This window comes from Schistocerca piceifrons, chromosome 3, assembly GCF_021461385.2.
Source record: "Schistocerca piceifrons isolate TAMUIC-IGC-003096 chromosome 3, iqSchPice1.1, whole genome shotgun sequence".
Classification (NCBI taxonomy): Eukaryota; Metazoa; Arthropoda; class Insecta; order Orthoptera; family Acrididae; genus Schistocerca; species Schistocerca piceifrons.
Window position 1 is genome coordinate 949409080 of NC_060140.1, and position 22865 is coordinate 949431944.

General features: G+C 36.4%; 1 protein-coding gene across 1 annotated transcript in view; it reads right to left on the reverse strand.

The window, feature by feature from the left end:
* The window catches only part of LOC124790002 (regulation of nuclear pre-mRNA domain-containing protein 1A-like), a 42485-nt gene extending 22622 nt beyond the window's left edge, over nucleotides 1–19863 (reverse strand). Inside the window, exons 1-2 of the mRNA XM_047257543.1 lie at nucleotides 19625–19863; nucleotides 3202–3441 (exon numbers count right to left, since the gene is read on the reverse strand). Coding sequence (XP_047113499.1) covers nucleotides 3202–3441; nucleotides 19625–19772 — 388 coding nt within the window. The 5' untranslated portion in view covers nucleotides 19773–19863. The remainder of the gene's footprint in view (nucleotides 1–3201; nucleotides 3442–19624) is intronic.
* Nucleotides 19864–22865: the final 3002 nt, after the last annotated feature.

Consider the following 22865-nt stretch of genomic DNA (forward strand, 5'->3'; position numbering starts at 1 on the left):
GATTTTTGTGGCAGCATAATTCACCCCTTTCTGTGCCAAAGTGAGATTTAATCCAGAATAGTGAATATCATCCTTTCTTCTAGAGCTTCCTAAGGAAACTGACTCACCCATGAAGAGTGGCTCATAAGCCACTTGATCAGTTGATTCTTGAGTATTAGTCATCAATGTGGGAGTCAACAAAAAATCGGCATTTTTGTAACAAGGTCTTTTAGACTGTGCGAAACTGTTACAAGGATGCAGAGCAAACTCCAGTAGCAGACATTACAAAAGAGGCATTGTGCATCATGGAGAGCCTTACTATTACAATTTCGAGACAGCACTTTCTGCAAAGAGTCTGACAACATTACTCCCATATACAGCTCATGAAAGACCATGACAAGAAAATTCGAGAAACTAGAGTTACTACAGAGGATGATGGACAATCATTTTTCCCACACAACATTTGCAAGTGGAACATGGAAGGGAGGATCATTTAATGATACCATAAGAACCCACTGCCACATACAGTTAGTTAGGTTGAGGATTATGCTGTAGGTTTAGTATCCAGAATATCAAGGACTACTTACATCTACATCTACATGATTACTCTGCAATTCACATTTAAGTGCTTGACAGAGGGTTCATCGAACAACAATCATACTATCTCTCTACCATCCCACCCCCGAACAGCGGGCGGGAAAAAGGAACACCTAAACCTTTCTGTTTGAGCTCTGATTTCTCTTATTTTATTTTGATGATCATTCCTACCTATGTAGGAACTTACAACAGTTGCAGGACGGTTAGCATCAGGAAAGGATACAATGGCTTTTCTTCTTCTTCTTCTTCTTCTTCTTCTTCTTCTTCGTCGTCGTCGTCGAGCATTCAGTCTGGAGCACAGTCCCCTTTATAAAATTCCTCCATGATCCCCTATTCCGTGCTAACATTGGTGCCTCTTCTGATGTTAAGCCTATTACTTCAAAATCATTCTTAACCGAAGCCAGGTACCTTCTCCTTGGTCTGCCCTGACTCCTCCTACCCTCTACTGCTGAACCCATGAGTCTCTTTGGTAACCTTGCTTCTCCCATGCGTGTAACATGACCCCACCATCTAAGCCTGTTCGCCCTGACTGCTACATCTATAGAGTTCACTCCCAGTTTTTCTTTGATTTCCTCATTGTGGACACCCTCCTGCCATTGTTCCCATCTACTATATAGTACTTGCAATCATCCTAGCTACTTTCATATCCGTAACCTCAACCTTGTTGATAAGGTAACCTGAACCCACCCAGCTTTCGCTCCCATACAACAAAGTTGGTCGAAAGATTGAACGGTGCACAGATAGCTTAGTCTTGGTACTGACTTCCTTCTTGCAGAAGAGAGTAGATCGTAGCTGAGCACTCACTGCATTAGCTTTGCTACACCTCGCTTCCAGTTCGTTCACTATGTCGCCATCCGGTGAGAATATGCATCCTAAGTACTTGAAACTGTCCACCTGTTCTAACTATGTTCCTCCTATTTGGCACTCAATCCGTTTATATCTCTTTCCCACTGACATTACTTTCGTTTTGGAGATGCCAATCTTCATACCATAGTCCTTACATTTCTGATCTAGCTCTGAAATATTACTTTGCAAACTTTCAATCGAATCTGCCATCACAACTAAGTCATCCGCATATGCAAGACTGCTTATTTTGTGTTCACACATCTTAATCTCACCCAGCCAGTCTATTGTTTTCAACATATGATCCATATATAATATGAACAACAGTGGAGACAGGTTGCAGCCTTGTCTTACCCCTGAAACTACTCTGAACCATGAACTCAATTTACCGTCAACTCTAATTGCTGCCTGACTATCCATGTAAAGACCTTTAATTGCTTGCAAAAGTTTGCCTCCTATTCCATAATCTCTTAGAATACACAATAACTTCCTCCTATGAACCCGGTCATATGCCTTTTCTAGATCTATAAAGCATAGATGCAATTCCCTGTTCCATTCATAACACTTCTCCATTATTTGCCGTAAGCTAAAGATCTGGTCCTGACAACCTCTAAGAGGCCTAAACCCACACTGATTTTCATCCAATTGGTCCTCAACTAATACTCGCACTTTCCTTTCAACAATACCTGAGAAGATTTTACCCACAACGCTTATTAAAGAGATACCTCTGTAGTTGTTACAATCTTTTCTGTTTCCATGTTTAAAGATTGGTGTGATTACTGCTTTTTTCCAGTCTGATGGAACCTGTCCCGACTCCCAGGCCATTTCAATTATCCTGTGTAGCCATTTAAGACCTGACATTCCACTGTGTTTGATGAGTTCCGACTTAATTTCATCCACCCCAGCTGCTTTATTGCACTGCAATCTATTTACCATTTTCACCACTTCCTCAAATGTGATCCTATTTCCATCCTCATTCCTATCCCACTGTACATCGAAATCTGAAACATTACTGATCGTATTTTCACCTACATTGAGCAACTCTTCAAAATATTCCCTCCATCTGCCCAAGGAATCCACAGGATTCACAAGCAGTTTTCCTGACCTGTCCAAAATACTTGTCATTTCCTTCTTACCTCCCTTTCAAAGACTGCTAATTACACTCCAGAATGGTTTTCCAGCAGCCTGACCCAAAGTCTCCAACCTGTTTCCAAAGTCTTCCCAAGACACCCTTACCAACCTAATTGGTGCATTTACTGAGACTAGAGAGCGTGCAACTTCATACTGATAAGTGGACTTATGTCAAATTCTTTATAAGTTCCATTCAATTTTATCACTGAAACAGCATCACCAACCCTCTCAGCCCCCAAAGTTCCATTTTGCTTCACCCTTCCCTTTGGGTGCTAATTTTTTTTTCTAATCAGTGAGTGTACAATGTTGTTCAGCAACTTTCGTATGTTGAAAAAAATAGAAGCAGTTTTTTATGTAACTGTATGGCTGAAGCTGCATAACACAGGTATTTGTTTTCTGTCTTATTGAATTCGTGTCAAGCATCATGGCCATCACAGGAACAAATCAGTTTGTAACAGTGTTGACCCATACTCCTATCATGCAGCTTCAAAAATGATCTCCACTCAACTTCTACAAAAAATAGCAACACTACTTTTCATTTGAAACAATAATTAGCACAAGGTCAAGCAGCGACAGTGCATCTGTCAGAGCATTAACCGTTAAACCATGCATTACGTTACATCATTATTTTAAATACTCCTGTGCCCATACCTAATACTTTCCGGAAATCATTAATTACAGTTTCATGGTAAACATGTCTGTCTTCCCATATCTTCAATAACCTGTAAATTCTGTTTCTTGTGTCTTCATCAGATTGTGGTAATGATAATTTTTCAAATGCTTTTCTGAGTGCTCTTTCAAATGACTGGCCAAATTCAGGGCCTTTTCTTCTACTTCTCTGAATAATGTCATTTGCGAGATACATGTACACAATTTTTTTCTTTGGACATCCTAGAAAACAAAAAAAATCCAGTAAGAACACATCTGAACAGTGGATTATTTTTTTTTTTTTTTACAGAAAATGGTGACCATTGTAAGAGATGGACAAAGATTTACCGTTACAATCAGTGTACAGTAAAATTACATCACAACAAACATAAAGAAAGGTACAAGAAACTACTATATTCTCCACAGCAGATGAGAAATTGAGCTTTTAATTAGTTTACATCCAAATCACAGTTGTACACATCAATGGCTTTATCACTCTTCAATTGGAAGCTATAGATAGCTTGGTTGCCTACATTACTGAACACTGGTGTAAAGGAACTTAAACTGAATATATAGTTTTACCAGTATCTTCTCATAAACTAGCATATTGCTGCATGACATTGTTAAACAGAAGAAACTCGTGTATTTGCATTAAAGACAGGACTTCAAAGTTAGAAGTCGTGATATTTCTTTGAAGGAAACATGTTTAGCTATTAGTGGAAGACATTAAAGAGCAAAATAAATTTATGAAGTTATTATACAGTGCTTACATAGACCCCCTAACGGTCACATCCATGTCTCTTTCACAAAATTAATGTAAGTTCTATATAAGATGGGTACTCTTAGGGGATATATTTTTATTTTTGTTCACTTAAACAGTAACATGGTGAAAGTAAAGAAGTTCTAACAGGTAGAGAGAGAGAGAGAGAGAGAGAGAGAGAGAGAGAGAGAGAGAGAGAGAGAGAGAGGGGGGGGGGGGGCACCTGTAGTTGCAAAATATTCAGCAAAGTCATGACTGATGACTGTATTGAGACTAGAATTTGAGATGACATTTCATAAAACAGTACAATCCATTTAAGGATCTAGTAGAAAAACTTCATGACACAAGGTATCAAAAAGTCCTGAAGAACACTATAAAGATTCCAGAATAACACTCATATCTCAGTGCCATCAAAAAATTAGTGACCCAGCCTTCTTACAGTTTTTCCTTAAAGATGAACAATACTTCTGCAGGACATGTAAAGAATCCAAAATGGTATGACATCATACAACTAAGATAACAGAAGAAAGTCAATTTTGAATACAGTAAGCCAATAATCTTTTAAAACAAAGCCAAAACAGATCTACAGAGAAATCATAAATATGATGGATTGATAGATAGCACTAAGGGAGAAACCAGGGCATTTGATACCATCTGTCAAATCTGACCAGTGACTAAGTGAAGGCCGCCAGCCACTGCATTGTCCATGGTGAGAGGTAATGCCTGAAATTTGGCAGTCTCAGCACACTCTTGACATTGTATACCTTGGAACACTGAATTCCTCACTGATTTCCGGCTGGAATATCACATGTGTCTAGGGGCAACCACCATTCCGCGTTCAGAGCCTGTTAATTCCTGTCATGTGGTCATCATCATGTCTGATACCTTTTCACATGAATCACCTGAGTACAAATGACAGCTCTGCCGATGCACTGCTGTTTTATACCATGTGCACGCGATACCGTCACCACCTGTACATGTGCACATAACTATCCCACAACTTTGATCACCTCTGTGTAGGACTCCTTGAGTGCTGTCTGTGATGATAATATTGATAGAGTTTGTGACAGTTTGTTGTTGAGTTATTTTTATACTGGCAATTATGAGCAATAGATTTGTCTTTGGGTTTGGAATTATTAATGTGGCGTTCTGTTTATGGCTGGAGATTTAATTTTATTTTTTTTTTTAAGCTGTAGATGTGACAGCAAAAGGCATAACCGAAGATTGCAATACCGTGTGATGCCCCTATTTCAAGCTTTTATCAAGTATTGACCATGAAGTCACTTATCACTCATATGAACAGACACAAAATAACAATAACTAATGGGGCAACGGAAGGAATTAGCTAGTTCTGAATGGGGACAAAGTAAGCATACTACAGACTTGGGTCATTCCATGTCAAGTCAACCAGGCCTTGACACCAACCATGTCAGATTTTGATGAAACTTGGTACAATTACTTCTTTTATCATCCTGAAAGCACTTGTAAAATTTTTTTGCTCTATCTCTTATAGTTTTTTTTTTATATAAATTTTTAAAGATTTTAGATTTGGCGTTGTTTCAGCAGTCGGAAATCTTAACTTAAACGTGTCTTCACAACTAAAAAAATTTGTATATTAAAGAATACTCAAGATATCAGTATGAAATTTTGGAATAAGTTTGTGTATTATATCTAAATGTTAAAAAAAATTACCATAAAGATATATTAAAACCCTCCAAATGAATAAAAATTTACAAGTTTTTTTTTTAGCTAACGGATGTTTAGTTTTACAAAAACTGCAATACCTAGAGTCTCAGACCTGATAGAAAACTCAAATTTGTTTTAAAATACTCTTAACTGTATAGGCTATTAGATAAACGAAAAATTATGTTGGCTTTTTAACCTGTTTAATAGTTATCTAATTTTTAAAATAATATTAATTATATTTTAAAAATAAAAAGTACCAAGTGACTTAAAGACACCGAAAATACGTTTTTGTCTTCTTCGAGTAACAATGTACGCTTGGATTTTGTTTTGTTACTCCTGTGTTTTGAAGTAAAAAATTATTACAGTGTTAAATAGTACTTGGATAGTATTTTATTAAGTTTATTCGAACTTTCAGTAAGTACTGTTACTTAGTTTACAGAGATTCTTTTCCAATATCCTATAAAAGTAACCAGAACAGTAATCAGACCAAAAGTGAAATCAGTATGACAGATATTCAAACCTGTAGCGCAGGGTTATTTAAAAAATCTGACTGTTTCCAAACAACCTACACACCTTCAAAACAGTTACAGCCGGTATCTGAATTGAGCGAGGAAGAAAAAGATTTGATCCACTTACGATCTGGAATTAATCTGTGTGAATTTAAGAATATACGTTCATACCACAGCTACTACTTTTTAAATGTTTTTGAAAAGTATCAAACAACATGTGTAGACCCACTAAAAAAAACGCAAAAAGCCCATCAAAAAATCGTTGAGAAGTGTAGGCTTCGATCTTTCTAAACAATTACTGACAAAAAATATTAGCATAAAACCTGGACAAAAGTTTTGCTCAACACGCCGTAACTTTTGTGAGGAAAAATAAAGAGTTGAAGTCAATGAAAGTGAAACAGATGATGATGTCATGGTTGAATTAAAGGATTTTGATGTAATGATTTCTCTTATGAAAGAGATGATTTCATCTGTTGGGAGGTCTAGAAAAATCCAGATTCTGACCTTGGCTCCAGATTCTTGGAGTCAAAATAAAGTGATGAAAGAATTTAATGTAAGTGAGTACATGGTGCGACAAGCTAGAAAGCTAAAATCTGAAAAGGGTATTTTGGAAACTCCTGGTCCAAAAAAAGGTAAAACTCTTTCTGAAAATACAGTAAGACTTGTAACAGATTTTTATGAAAAGGATGAAAGTTCCAGAGTGCTACCTGGAACAAAAGACAAAGTAAGTGATCAAAAAAATGTGCACATGCAAAAAAGACTCATTTTGTGTAACTTGAGAGAACTCTATTATTCTTTCTAATGGGAGAATCCCGAGGTAGAAGTAGGATTTTCAAAATTTTGTTTCTTCAGACCTAAATGGTGTATCCTTGCTGGTGCTGCAGGCAAACACACTGTATGTGCATGCAGTATCCACCAGAATGTTAAACTATTACTGGATGCTGTGAAAATTGAAGAATCTTATAAAGACCTAATTAAGATGCTTGTGTGCAACACGGAAAACCAAAACTGCATGCTACGTCATTGCGACAGCTGTACTGCAAATACTGCACTAACTGAGTACTTATCTGGAAAACTAAGTGAAGATTATGATTTAGAAGAAGAAATTGTAATCAGTCAGTGGGTTAACACAGACAGGGCAGAAATGATCAAACAGTCGTATCAGTGTTGAAGACTACATTTCTTTATTGGTTAGGTCATTGGAAAAGCTCACTCCGCACTCGTTTATAGCAAAATCCCAATCAGCAGCCTTTAAAAGATTGAAAGAAGACCCACCACCCAAAACAGCAATTATTGTGATGGGTTTCAGTGAAAATTATTCCTTCGTTATACAAAATGAGATCCAAAGTTACCACTGGAATAGAGGTGGTTGTACTCTACACCCAGTTGGAGTTTTTCTAAGAAATGAGGAAAACAATGTTTTTGTTTCCAACCAATGTTTTATTAGTGATGACCAAGAACGTGATACTGGTTTTGTTAACTTTGTACAAAAAGAAATTACAAAGTGTCTGTCATCACATCATACTGACATTGACTCAGTTCACTACTTTACAGATGGTTGTGCTGGGCAGTACGAAAATAGAAACAGTTTTAAAAATTTGACTGAACACTTGAGAGACTTTAATTTGAAGGCCCAACACACTTTTTCTGCAACAAGTCATGGGAAGTCAATTTGTGATGGCCTAGGAGGAACTATTAAAAGAATTTTAAGGAAAGCTAGTCTACAGCTTTCAGACGAAGAACAAATAATGACAGTAATCGATGTGTGTTCATTTTCACTTTATTGACAAAAAAGAAGCTGATTTGTTACGGTTAAAACTAGAAAACCGTTTTTCAGCAACCCGAACCATTCCTGGAACAACAAGTTTTCATAACTTCAAACCACTTCCAACAAACAACCTTGAAATTAGAAGGACTACAGATAGTGTAAAACCCTCCTTACTCTTTTCTTTCCATTCATCTTCTGATTGGGTTCGTGTTGAACCATCCATAAATAGCTATGTGGCTGTAAATTATGATGGTAACTGGTACTTTGGACTGGTAAAAACGATATTCAATGATGAAGAAGATGCAGAAATTCTATTTCTACATCCTTCAGGACCAGCTGCATCATTTTATTGGCCTGAAAGAGAAGATTCTTGCATAGTGCCTTTGGAGCACATAGTCTGTGTAGTAGACGCACCTCAATCAAGCGGCACTGGAAGAATGTATTACTTCAATAAAGACTGTATCAAAAGAACTGAAAGCTCTTGGATGAAGTGGAAAAACAAGTTGAATCAGCATTAATGTTTATTAAAAAGCCAAAATTACTCAAAAAATTCAATGTTTGAAGCAATCAGTTGGGTTATACATAAGTGTCGTAAGTACAATATCTTTCTACATAATTCTAATGTAATCTACTATAATTAATAAACATGTTAAAAAGCCATCATTATTTTTGTTTTACCAAGTAGCCTATATGTTTAAGAGTAAATTAAAACTAATTTGAGCATTCTATCAGGTCTGAGACTCTATATATTGCAATTCTTATAAAACAAAATATCCGTTAAAAAAAAGAAAAGAAAAAAATACATATATATTTTTTTTCATAGAAAATATTAATATAATTACTATTAAAAACAGTCTTGATCACGATTTATTTTATAAGGTGACCGGTTTCGACCACTACTGTGGTCATCTTCAGACCATTGAGTGGAAACCCCTTTCTGTTGGAGAATCACAACAGTTGTGATTTTATTGGGTGATTTGATGTGGAATGACCCACTTAGTATTTGTTTTGATATGTCTTTATTATTAACACAAAAATTGAGCAAACTAAATCACAACAGTTGTGATTCTCCAACAGAAAGGGATTTCCACTCAATGGTCTGAAGATGACCACAGTAGTGGTCGAAACCGGTCACCTTATAAAATAAATCGTGATCAAGACTGTTTTTAATAGTAATTATTTACAAGACATTGATCACTGCTGTTCCCATAATGCATTCAAAAGTAAATATTAATATATTTTAATAGTATCATTTTTATCTTCAAATATGTATAATAAATAAACTTGCTGCAAAAATTCATGATGTTATCTAGAAGAGCTTTTAAGATAAGCAATTTTAAAGTTTTGAATACAAATTAAATTTACCATTTCGGAAGGTTCGGAAAACGCAAAACATAAAAACTTAAAAAATTTATTTAAAAAAAACTATAAGAGATACAGCAAAAAATTTTTGCAGGTGTTGTCAGGATGGTATTAGAACCATTTGAGCCAAACTTCATGAAAATCTAAGGAGGTGGGTGTAGAATTTATTTTTTATTGGGTGATTTGATGTGGAATGACCCACTTAGTATTTGTTTTGATATGTCTTTATTATTAACACAAAAATTGAGCAAACTAAATCTTCACCAATCAACAAAACCACAATAGAAAATACTGAACATAGACGCATCAGAAACTTCACTTGACCTATGTGGTGATTATTAAGTCCACAATAACACAAACCCGTACACTGCCCCAAAACCTGAAAGTCTACAGGGAATTTCACTTGACCTATATAGCTGAAACAAAGTTTCAGACACCACAAAATCAAAACTTGCCCAAGTAGCATGACCAATTTAGATAAAAGAAATTCCACGATACTTACCAATAACAATCCAACATAACAATACAACCCCAAAAATAATAAAGACAACTGAATTAACGCCAATTCTGATACACAAGGAATGCCCATTATGCACAAATACCCTTACCACACATACTGTTGGAAATGTGTGAACAATATACTTCGTGTGAAACGGCAGCAAAGTGCATCGTGTGGGATATAATATACCTCTCTGGTGCTATTTACACACAGAGTTTTACGTATGTAATAAAATGTTTCTTGGTTGTTGTGTTCAATGTATTTCACCTGGAACTGCAAATATAGTTACTGGCACTAAATGTGTTTTACTCACTATTACTTATTCACCTGTGTCGAGTAACAGGTTATGGGCCCAGCGATGCATTTGGAATAAGTATATACATAATACAGTAATGAGAAAGTATTAGAAAATTTCCAAGTAGTGCACTTGGGTGAAGTACGACTTTTTCTTGCAAGACGAACGCAACTCTTCTGTATTATTCTTTTTGTCAAGGACGATCAAAGTTACGATTGAAATGAGTGTGGCACAAATTCCTCAGATTGAGAGACTTATGGGTCATGAAAACTATGCAACATGGAAATTTGCAATAGAATTGTATTTACATTTAAGCGACCTATGGGATGTGGTGGATGGGACAATGAAATCCACAGATCAGAATTATTTAAGTAAGGATAGGAAAGCAGAATCAAAGTTGATATTACTATTTGACCCAGTGAATTATGTTCACATTGAAAAAACTGCAACAGCGAAGGAAGTCTGGGACAAATTATGAAATTTATTTGAGGACGGAGGTCTTACAAGGAAAGTAGGATTATTACGCGAGTTAATTACCACTCAGCTGGACAAATGCAAGAGTGCAGACGAATATGTCAACAAAATAATAGCGACATTGAACCGACTAAGAAACATTGGGTTTGAGATCGCTAATGAATGGGTAGGGACACTACTGTTGGCAGGACTGCCTGAAAGGTATGCACCTATGATTAGGAGGCAGGAAAGCTCAGGTATACCAATCATGGGTGACAGTGTTCAAGTGAAAATCCTACAGGATGTAAAAAGTACTTCAAGCTGTCATGTATTGGAGAAAGAAACTGCATCTGCTCTTTATTAGAAAAGAAATCAGTGAGGTGTTATAGATGTCAGAAGAACGAGCATATTGCATCTTGGTGCAGAGAAAAAGTAAACCCAAGGTCAGACACTCAGCTAAAGAGGTATGCTGCTGACAGCCCAGAGAGAGGGACCAATAATAAAGGTAAGGCACTCTCATGAGATGTGGGTAATCGTCAACTGGAATGGATTTTAGACTCAGGTGCATCTGTGCATATAGTTAAAGACAAATCGCTTCTTTATTATGTTAAAGGTAAGACTCATATGGGAATATCTACTGTTGATGGCAGCAAGCTTGAATGTCATTTGGCTGGGAAACTAGACCTACATGTAAGTGTAAATGGCGACCCCGATATGGTTACAGCACATGATGTTCATTATGTAAAAAATGTTACGGCTAACCTACTGTCTATAGGTGAAATTGTCAAGAAGGGAAACCGTCATTTTTGACATGCACAGAGCAAGAGTAATCAACAAAAATGGTGAAGTTCTAACTACAGCAAGTAACGAAAGGGGTATTTTAAAATTGGATACTATTGACAGTAAGCATAGAAATGTTAGTCATTCAGTATACTCGGTGAAAGGTTTTGTGTGGGACCACAGACTTTGACACCTAATTAGAAAGAGTATGTCTTTAATGATGGATATGGTGAAGGGAATACAGAATTATAGTGTAACCAAGGACCCTTGTGAGATATGCATAACAGTAAACAAGTGAGACTACCTTTCAAGACTAGTAAAAGTACATCTACAGATGTCTTACAGTTACCCAAACAGATGCATGAGGCCAGATGGAGTGCGAATCCAGAGGTGGGAGCCATTATTTTCTTATGTTTATCAATGATTATTCACGATATATTCATGTTTATTTTCTTGGTTCCAAAAACCAAGAGTGTGACATTTTTGAGGAATATTTAAATATGGTTGACAGGTGGACGGGAAAGGATATTAAGATCATCAGGTCTGATAATGGGAGAGAATATATTAACCAGAAATTGAAGACACTTCTGCCAAAAATGGGAATCCGGCATCAAACTACCATAAGGTACAGCCCATCTCAAAACAGGGTTGCTGAGAGTCTAATAGGACCATTGTCGAAAAAGCAAGGAGCATGATAACTGATGCTGGATTATCAAAAGATTTTTGGGCAGAGGCGGTATCAATGGCCTTATATTTGAACAATATATCACCAACAGAAGCGTTAAGGATAAAACCCCCTATGAGATATGGGTAGGAAGGAAACCTGACCTAAGCAATATAAGGGTTTTTGGGTTTGATGCAATGGCGCACATTCCAAAACAGCTAAGAGGAAAATGGGACCCAAAAGCTGCAAAGTGTATTTTTGTAGGCTATAATGAGAATTCAAAGGGCTGCCGATTAATTCATCCAGTGAATAAAAGGATTGTTACAAGCAGAGATGTAGTATTCTTTGAAAAGAGAAAGGACTCTGAAGAGGGCAAGACTACTAAGTTAACTGCACCTAGTTCCTAGAGTGAAACCTTGTATGAAGAGAAAGTGAAGAACAGGAAGAGGACAATCGAAGGCAAATGGAGACTATGATGACAATGAGTCTGAGAACGAACAAAATGAAGTGAACAATTTAAGGCGTTCGCATACCAAAACTGAAAGAAAATCTGGATTTTGAAATGTATGCAGCCCAGTCTTAATGATGAGCCAGCAGAAGAAGAAGAAGAAGCAATGAGCGGCCTGAACTCTCAAGAATGGAAAGAAGCGATGGAGAGAGAACTGGAATAAATCTCAGAACGAAACCTTTGAATGGGTAAATTTACCAGCAGATAAGAAGCCATTACAGGAAAGATAGGTATTCACTTTAAAGAGCTTTGAAAATTCATCACCAAGATATAAATCACAATTTGTAATAAAAGGATATTTGCAAAAACAAGGGGTAGATTAGAAAGAAACTTTTTCACCCATAGTCAAGTATGCATCACTGAGATATCTTTTAGCCTTGACAGCAAAACTAAATTTAACAATTCACCACATGAATGTAAAAATGGCATATTTAAATGGGAAATTGGAGGAGGAGATATATGTCATTCCACCATGAGAAGCTATGAAAGCCAGGTTGGAAAGGGAAAAGATTTGGCATTTGCAAAAAAGTATTTATGGACTCAGAGTGGACATTGCTGGAATCAATATCTACATAAAACTCCAATAAATATGAATATGAAGCAATCTAAGGCTGATCCCAGTATATACTATAAAAGTGAAAGAGAAGGGATGATAACAATAATGGCAATATGGGTGGACGACTTCTTTATTCTGACTGAAAACGAAAGTCAAATGAGAATTTTTAAGAAACAGCTGCAAACCAAGTTTAAGGTGCTTGATTTGGGGTAAGTTAAACATTATTTAGGTATGCAGATTACTAAGGATGAAGAGAGACAAGAATTGAGAATAAATCAATCATCATATACAGAAAAAAATCTTATAGAAATTTGGCATGAGTGATTGTAAACCGATAATTACTCCAATGGAAGTATGAGAGAAGTTAAATATAAATGAGACAGATGTGGAATGTGATACGAATGTTGCATACTTAAAAGCAGTAGGGAGTCTGTTATATTTGTCTTAAATGTCACGACCTGACACTGCTTTTGCTGCTAATGCAGTGAGCAGATATTGCAGAGACTGGAAAGCTGTGAAAAGAACATTCCAATACCTAAGAGGAACTTCAATGAATTAAGATACCATAGAGAAGGTAATGAAAAACTAGAAGGCTATTGTGATGCAGATTGGGGGAGTGAATTGGGTGATAAGAACTCCACTGCTGGCTGCTGCATAAAATTAATGGGAGGCCTCATTTCATGGTCCTGTCCAAAGCAAAAAGCTTTGGCATCGAGTACCATAGAGGCCGAGCATATGGCACTGTCTTACACAACACAGGACGCATTGTAGCTAATAACATTAATCAGTGAAATAGAACCCAATTTAATAGTGGAACCCATAACGATGTTCTGTGACAATAAAGGACCCATTAACCTAGCTAAAAATGATGTCACCAGTGCAACAAGACATATTGATATAAGGCACCATTTTATTCAGGACCACAGAGTGACAGAACATCGCCGTGGAATACCTGTGCACAGAAGAAATGTTGGCTGACCTGACGAAACACTTGGACAAAGAGAAGTTTGAAAAGATTGTGGGACTATTTGGTTTATCTTGTGAAGGCAAGCCACAAAATATATGTTCAAAGAGGGGTGTTGGAATTGTGTGAACAATATATTTCATGTGAAACAGTGGCAAAGTGCATCACGTGGAATATAACAGACCTCCCTGGTGCTACTGTATGTCCTGAGTTTTACGTATGTAATAAAATGTTCCTTGTTTTACCTGGAAGTGCAAATATAGTTATGGTACTAAATGTGTTTTACTCTTATTTATTCATCTGTGTTAACTAACACATACTAAAATAAAACATACTTGTCAACCATTAGCCAACACTTATATCTAGCATAGTAAAAATGACACCAACATAATCCCTACAATGGGAGGCCCACAATTCTCAAACCAGGAACACTTCCAGACTGAACAGTAAATTTATTTCCTGCATTCAGGAAGGCATGATGTCAGCAACTATTCTGGTTAACCAAATTATGCAATAAAGCGCAGAGAATTGTCAAATTTGCAATATTAATTTCCTTTATGGTGTGATGACTATAGTCAGAGTGATGAACGATGGCATTTGCGCAAGTCAGGACAAGGATGGGGATTTCACTGTTGCTGGTTCCTAGCAATAGCTGCAGCATACACGTACTTTGTGCTTCATTAAAGTGTGTATCCCACAAATTGTGTCTCTCACTTGCTTGTGTAGAATTTGATGCTTACTACCACAATCACCCATGACTACTTGCAACAAATAGAATAAAAGGTCACTCAATAACTTTATGATCACGTATAATGCTCACATTGCATACAACATTCACAGCAGAGTGCTCAGAACACTACTGAACACTCATTGGGTGTCAGAATGCACAATGTATGTGTGCAGAATCAGCCTACCCTCTACCACCTTCATTTGTTAAGAACTGTAGTTTCGAACATTTTAGCTCATTACCAAACCATCCAATAAGCTATACAATAACATATATTATGACAGCTGCATGAATGTTCATTGTAGTACACATCTATAGTGAAGACTTTTTTCACTACTAACCATCAGGTAATAAAGGAAATTAATACTGCAACTTTGATGATTCTCTGCAATATACTGCATAATTTGGGAATGCCGTATGCTATCTCACCAAGAATGCCACATATACTGTACCCTGGTCCAAAATGCATTAACTGATCAATCTCATACCTTTCCCACAAATACGAATAACTGTAGGAATGCAGGGACCTACTTCTGAACTTTCAAATTGTTTTTACAATAACTAACAAAACAAATTACTTCTCCAATCAAACAACACACCTCAGTAATAAAGCCAAACCTGAAAATCAGTCTATTGCCCATAACTGCCAACATAAAATAGCTCACTAACAAACCACCACAAACTCTGCCAATATTATTCGCACAAACAGAAAAAAAGAAATTCAATGAGTCACTAAAAGCAATCACAAACAATTTAGAAACAAACATCCTACCCTGGAGTACATCATTGCATACTCTAAAATGTGCCAACAACCCAATTCAAATTTGCTGCACTACCAGATCACACAACACAACCCTGTTACTTCATGGGTCGAAGCAGACATATGGTACCGCAACCTTCAGTTGATCCGGAGGTAATACAGAAATCAGAGTTAGAAACCAGTTTCAGTAGCACTTAAAAACTAACAGAAACTACTGCAGAAAGCAGACTTATGGATTATTTTTCTGCACAAAGAACAGTTTGGTTTCAGGCCTGGAAAGGTGACAGAAGCTGTTGTAGCAAAATTTATTAAAGGGGTTTCAGAAGCCCTGGACAAATAAAAACATTAACATTTTTGAGTCTATAGAATGGAAACTGAATCTAATCTAATCATAGAACAGGTATTTTCCTATACCTCAGTAATGAATTTGACACAGTTGATCACGAAATACTTCTACAGAAGCTTTAAACACAGGGAAGGTAGGGGTACTAAATAAATGGCTTAGGATTTTACATTGTAAACACACAAATAAAATTAAAAGTTGTAAAATTACGTACAGATCCTTCAAATTTCAAGTGACTCACAGTATATAGTGAAACATCTTTTGGATCAGAATATGTGAAAGTCTTGGGATAAATCAGAATTCTGTACCACACGTAGCCTTTGACAGATGATGCCATATCTAGCTCCAAGATGCAACACAAACGTGATTTCGAAATAATACCCAATAACCTTGAACATTTCTGTGTTGTGAAAATAGAAACATCAAGTTCAGAAACACATAAATTCTTAATAAATGTTGAAACAACAGAGCAACTGCAGGAAAATAATGGTTTCAGCCAGGAACAAGCAAGGCTCTGATATAACTGCAGAATCATAACAGTAAAATAAACCAAACGCAACATTAGTAGAAACACAATATAACGGTAGTTTCAAAAAGTAAGAACCCACAAGGAGAGCAAATAATCTGGTATTGGTAGCAGCAGTTGGACTCACCTTGAAATGCTGATACGAATACAAAAATCCTAAAATGGACAGCAGGACTAAAGGGTAAATGCAACACCGATATCCATAACAAAAAACCGTTAACATTTAACAACAGGCCATAATGACAACAGCAACTGTCTTACAGTATATAGTTCTATTTTAAAAGCCAATACAATTTACGTAACAAAAACTGCAACAAAACCAGGAATGAAATTTAACAGAGAGAGACAGAGAGAGAGAGAGAGAGAGAGAGAGAGAGAGAGAGAGAGAGAGAGAGAGAGAGATGATGAGCAGTAACGAAGCGATAATTCACCAACCAACTTAAAAACACAGAAACAGTAAGGACACGCAATTAACTGAATTGGGCCTTAGTGCCTGGAGACAGGGGCCATGTGTGAAAGTTTTCTACTCCTGAAGGAGGACTTTGAGCTGAAATATTTCTGGCATTCTTTTTCATTGTGCCTGTCTGTAACTCAATATCTCCTCTATGTAGAAAGTAACTATTTGCTCTTTCCATATCTTTGTCGCACATACTATATCTACAGAAGTCCCAAAGACACACAATATTTGCAAAAATCTAATACCATAGTTGAATCAACATCCCTATCTCACTCTACATCATCAGACTACTGAAGATTCACGCAGACAATTACACAGCAAGGTCCCAACTAAAATAACCATGTAGACAAGCCTTATACAGATTGTGTACAGTATGAGAAACAACAGAATATGGGCAAAAATAGAAGAAAGGGTACTTATCACAACTGTAACACAACATAATGTTCATTCAATTGCTCAAAGGAATTATAACAAACAAGCCTTTCATTGCCAAAAATAAAAAATGTTTACCTACAATTCAAAATAAACAAACTGCAATACAATTCACAGGACACACGAATTGCAACCAATTTTCTCCAATTACTAAGACAATCATAGCCGATATTTAATATTTGGATGCTTACAAACTTCACACTGTAAGCAAATGACATCACACCTCAAAACTGATGAGTGGTACTGAACACTCAAGTTGGTCTGAGTATTGTATGCTGAGTGGTTGGCTGTCCATAACTTTGTATCTGACAAAGGACATATTTTACACCATAAGCTGCACTTCAGAACCATTTACTTGCCAGAGTACTCCTTCAATGGAATGTGTTGGGTCCAACATAGTTTCTGATTTGCACTAATGACAAACACAAATGCTTTAGTCACCTCTCTAAGGGATAAAAAAGAATATTTGATACTAGCGGTTAATTTTGACCACAACAATCATAAATAACACTATAACTAAAATGTGTGTTCAGTGGCAATTTTTTCATACAGGCTAAGCAACAGATCAATCTGTCACCACAACCAGGTTTTTTGGTTTCACACTCTCTAGCCATTAACATTAAGTCACTGATCAAAGCCAACAATTCATACCTAATATTCCTCATGGCCATCTTTGAATATCAAATGGCGTCATCAAAAGGTGCTGGTTGTCTTCAGAGGGTCACACAAGAAGACACTATTTTTACTAACAACAGCAATATCAAAATTATACCTGTGTCACTAGAAATGTTATAAGGTAAAACTCACAAGGGCGATATGTTGGTCTGGAAATTGTCAGCAAACAACAAGGTAATGATATAAAGAAATTAACAGGAACTTCTGTATAAGTAAAAAGGCTAATACTACAAGACAAAATACAGAATGAGGCAACGTAGATCACGGCTAACTCCTTTTTTTAGGTTTGTGTACTTTTAAGAAAGAATCCTCACAGCATGTTTGGTGCTATTAATACTAACTATAGTGTGTAATAGATATTTCCTAAAAACATTAGCTATGGAATAACATTCTGGGAAGCAACCACTGAAAATAAGAAGTAGAAGAAGAAGAGCCAACAGCATAAAGCTATTTAAAATGTGGGGTATTTTGCCAGTCCCAACAAATAAATCTTACAAACTACAGTATTTGCACAGAAAAACGTTGTGCAATGCGTGGCTTTGGGCTCTATACATGCTCACTAAACCAGGTAGCCTACAATGGTTGTGTCTACATGGATAGAAAGAAAAAAAATTAAGAAAAAACAATTTACCAAGAAGTCAAGCTGTATAATAAACAGCAAAAGGCTATCAAAGACAAAGGAACTGTAAGTTAAAAAATGTCTTAAATTTGCTAACATAATTTTCACTCCATTAGAGTTTACACTATAAAAACTGTGACTACAAATAAATTCTCAAACTGATCATTACAGCAGCCAAAGAGTATGGTAAATGTGTATGTGATCAACAAAATGTATGCCCAGTTTGTAAATTCTCATCGCAAACTCTAATAACAGACGTATTCCCCAGTACCAAAGCTAAACTGCATTGTGTTTCTTCCTGTAGTGCAGATCAGATTCTTTCTGTTCCTTTACTGTAACTTTATGTAATTCTAAAATAAGTTGTGTAACATTGTATGTACAATGGCATCTAGACTAACAAACTTAAAAAAAGTGAATTCTTGATCAGATGCTGCAAGATTTGTCTTTTAACTGACGAGTGGTAAGAGTTTTATAATGCATTATCATTTTTTTAATCTTAAAATCTTTGGTAGTTACTGATCAGGTACAATTATGTTAATTCTGTAAGCTAGTAGCCTACTGGTCATACGAAATTTATGAACCTGACTAAAGAACACGGGAAAATTCAAAATTTCTGCGAAAATTGCTACTTACGTCAAAACTATTACGCAACTTTCAAAATAATGTTTAGGGGGTATATAAGTCACCCTAATCATTTGGTAATTTTCATTCGTTTTTGGTGTGTGGTGCTTCAGTCTAACAAAGGCCTTTCAATTCCTGATCAGTTAGTTCTTTTACCTTGAGGTAACGTCATAAATATGATTGCAAAAGACATTCATTGCAAGCACCCTAAATTCACTTTTTAGGCTGCAACGAGAACGAACGTCAAAAAAGACAGTGGACAATGTAAGAGAGAAACCAAGCCTTCACGGAAAACTTCATTTGTTTTGATTCCAAAATCAAGCCAAAACAAAGAACAATACGCATTACAACGAAATAAATACACATAACAAGATAAGTTATACCACCACCAACTGCTGAATACATTGAGATTAAACTCTAAAGCAATTATCAATTATTTCTTGAAATGAATGTCATTCGTACCTTTCTCAAAGAATGACAACCAAACGCGCACAATACTTGCATGATGTTTTCGATGATGAATTAGCCATCTGGATAAGGTTTCTATGCTTAGCTGTTTGCCGTTGAGATTGACAAACTTCTTTACTAACTCCGATTCATCAAATACCATCACATCGAACCTTCCTTAACTCCTACGGTTATATCACCCACACACCCAATCACACTAACACAATGTATATACTATATAGTGATGTTCGTTTTCTTATTTCATATCTTTGAACCACTGGCCAAGGACTCACAGATAAAATACAACTTCGACTACCCGCACGGCGTTGTCGTACGAGACATTGGTATTTCAAATTATAATGTTACAGCAAGTGCCGAAAATAACTTCAAAATTCAAAACCTGAACACGTACACCTATGCTTGTTCCATGTTTCTGAAGGTTCTCTTTCTTTATGGCTTTAATAGAACACAATGAATAATTAATGACTAATCATAAGTACAGGTTTTTTCCACTGCATGAAAAGCATACGAATTAAAGGTTCATGTCTGCAAGGTATACCGTAAAAGTTAACTTGAAGACTTAAAATTATTCTGTAATAGTATACATAAAGAAAGCATACTTTGAGGAAAGAAGGAGATTTCGCACTCACACTATCTAAGCTGTTATTTATCACTCGGTGCAACAAATGGACAACGTGCAAGTGTATGCATGTGACCAATATGCAAAAAATAGTAGGCCTTAATTAAACATAGGTACTTTTTTTATATACATTTCAGAAGAGAGTATTAAAGTGATGAAAATTTTTAAAGTTAATAGCCAGTCGGGACATTGCCTTACTCACACACACATATATATATATATATATATATGTGTGTGTGTGTGTGTGTGTGTGTGTGTGTAAGGTAATGTCCCGCCTGACTGACTCACTCATGGTGCAATTATTGTACAATCTCCGGTTAGCAGCCGGTTAAGGTCCATTCTCGAATAGTGTGAGAGAGGCATTGACGAACCTGCAGTGACGCCTAGCAGGAGAATAAATTGGAGTTCACATAATCGGCGATTTCTGCTGGTTAGCGAGCATAACCGGGGTATAACTTTTCAAGCTGGCAGAGATATAGTGACAGATATGCAGACAGCGATGACGAGGTTTTGGCTGAAGTGTTCGTGAAAATGTGGTATGGAAAGAAAGAGCGACCCCAATTCCGAATTTATATCCAGATCTTGCTTATCAGAGGAAGCCGTACTTCTTCTTGTCAATCTTGTACATGAGAAACTGGAGCTTATGACGGGCAGGTGAGACTTAGCAAGATGGCGGCAAGTAGTTGATTACAAGTGGGTTAGCTCCCAAGAAACGTAGAATTTTGATGAGTGTAAAGTGCTTAAAGTGTAATAAAACTGTGAAAAACGGAATTATGTGTGATGAGTGCGATGGTTGGTTATAATTTCAATGTGCAGAGTCAGAAGAAGACAATCTTCCAGACGAAAACAGTGAATGGCGATGCAATGTCTGTCTGAAGAGTAAGGACAATATGGCGCTGATGGAGGAATATAAACGTGAGGTAAACACTGATTATAATACTTTACAAGCTATCTTATCAGTGGCAGTTGAAGAGAATCTAGCTCTGGCTAAAGAAAACGAACAACTGAAGAAAGAATACGCAGCAATTAATCAGGAACTCATTAAACAGATTTCCCAAGAGGTCCTGTACACAGAACCAAAGAATCAATGTAGGCCAGTAGACCGCCTACAAAGACAATGGCAGGCTGTTTCTGTCACAAAATGCGGTAGAGACTGTGTAAACTTTCCACCCTTGGAAAACAGATTTAGTGTCCCTGAGCATGCTGATGCCAAAGAAAAAGACATTAAAGTATACTCACAAGTCAAGGTGCTTAACACAAGTAAGATTAATGAAAGTGAAGTGAGTAATAGGTGTAGCAACAATATTACATCAACTGGCAATAGAAGTGAAGCAAATAATGGGTGCAGTAAAAATATTATGTCAACTGTCAATAGAAGTAATGAAACCGAAAACCCCAAGAAAGCAAGCCGCAATTGCAGACCTAGGCCTGTGAAAATACATTTATATGCAGACAGTCAAGGAAGGAAATTAAGGGATATAGTTGAGAACAATTCAAGCCACCATATCTCAGCCACAATAAAACCTAGTGCAAAATTTAATGATGTTGTAGCAGGTTCTTCACCAGCAGAAGCTGTGAAACTGGCAGTTTTTCTGGCTCAATCAAATGACGTAGTGAGAAATGAAGGAAAAGACTTCTTGTTATCATTAAAGACGTAACTGCGGGAACTACAAAATACGAAAATCCTCATCTTTTCAATAGCATTTCGGCTTGATCTTCCACCCTAGTCTTATGTGAATGTTGAAGTGAGAAGAGTAAACGAAGAAATGAAGAAAATTTGTAAATACTTTAAAAATGTATGTTTAGTAAACATAACTAACTTAGGTACAAGATTCCAAACTGCTCAGGGTATCCATCTGTATCAATTCGGAAAGAACTATGTGAGTGATGAGATCATAAAAGTAACCAATCAGTTAGGCATAGCAAAACTCGATAGCTCTGAGTCAGTACCACTTAGATTTAGGGAAAAATCTTTTTTAGAGGTAGCAAAGAAGGGCTGAGACTAACAGGTTTGCCCATATTCACACTGGATGACCAGACTAAAGAGAAGAATAATATAATAACTGTCGGTAACACTAGAAAGAAACATAGCAGTAATGCCGTCTTCCCCCATAAAAAAAATTACTCACCAACTTTGTCTTTCAAGACAGGTTATCTCAATATTGAAAGTATAAGTGGAAAATACGTAATTTTAAACGAATTTGCAAATGAGAATTTATTTGATATATTATGCTTAAGTGAGCACTGGTGTAAAGGAAATGAAATATCATTTCATGTACTAGATGATTTCCACTTAGCAAACGGCTTTAGCAGAGTGCAGCATATTCATGGGGGTGTATCAATTTACATTAAGAAAGGATTAATAAATTATAGTAATGAACTAGATCTAGAATTTCTGTGCAGTGAGATACATTTTGAAGACACAGGTGTATATCTGGATCATTTAAAAATTGCTATTGCATCTCTTTATAGATCAACAGCAGGAAGTCCATTAATATTTTTAGAAAAACTTGAGACTTTACTAAATTTCCTTCTTAGTCCTCAGTGGAAGGAATATAGTATAGTGTTTGGTGGTGACATAAATGCCACATTTGATGTAAACCAAGATGTGCACAC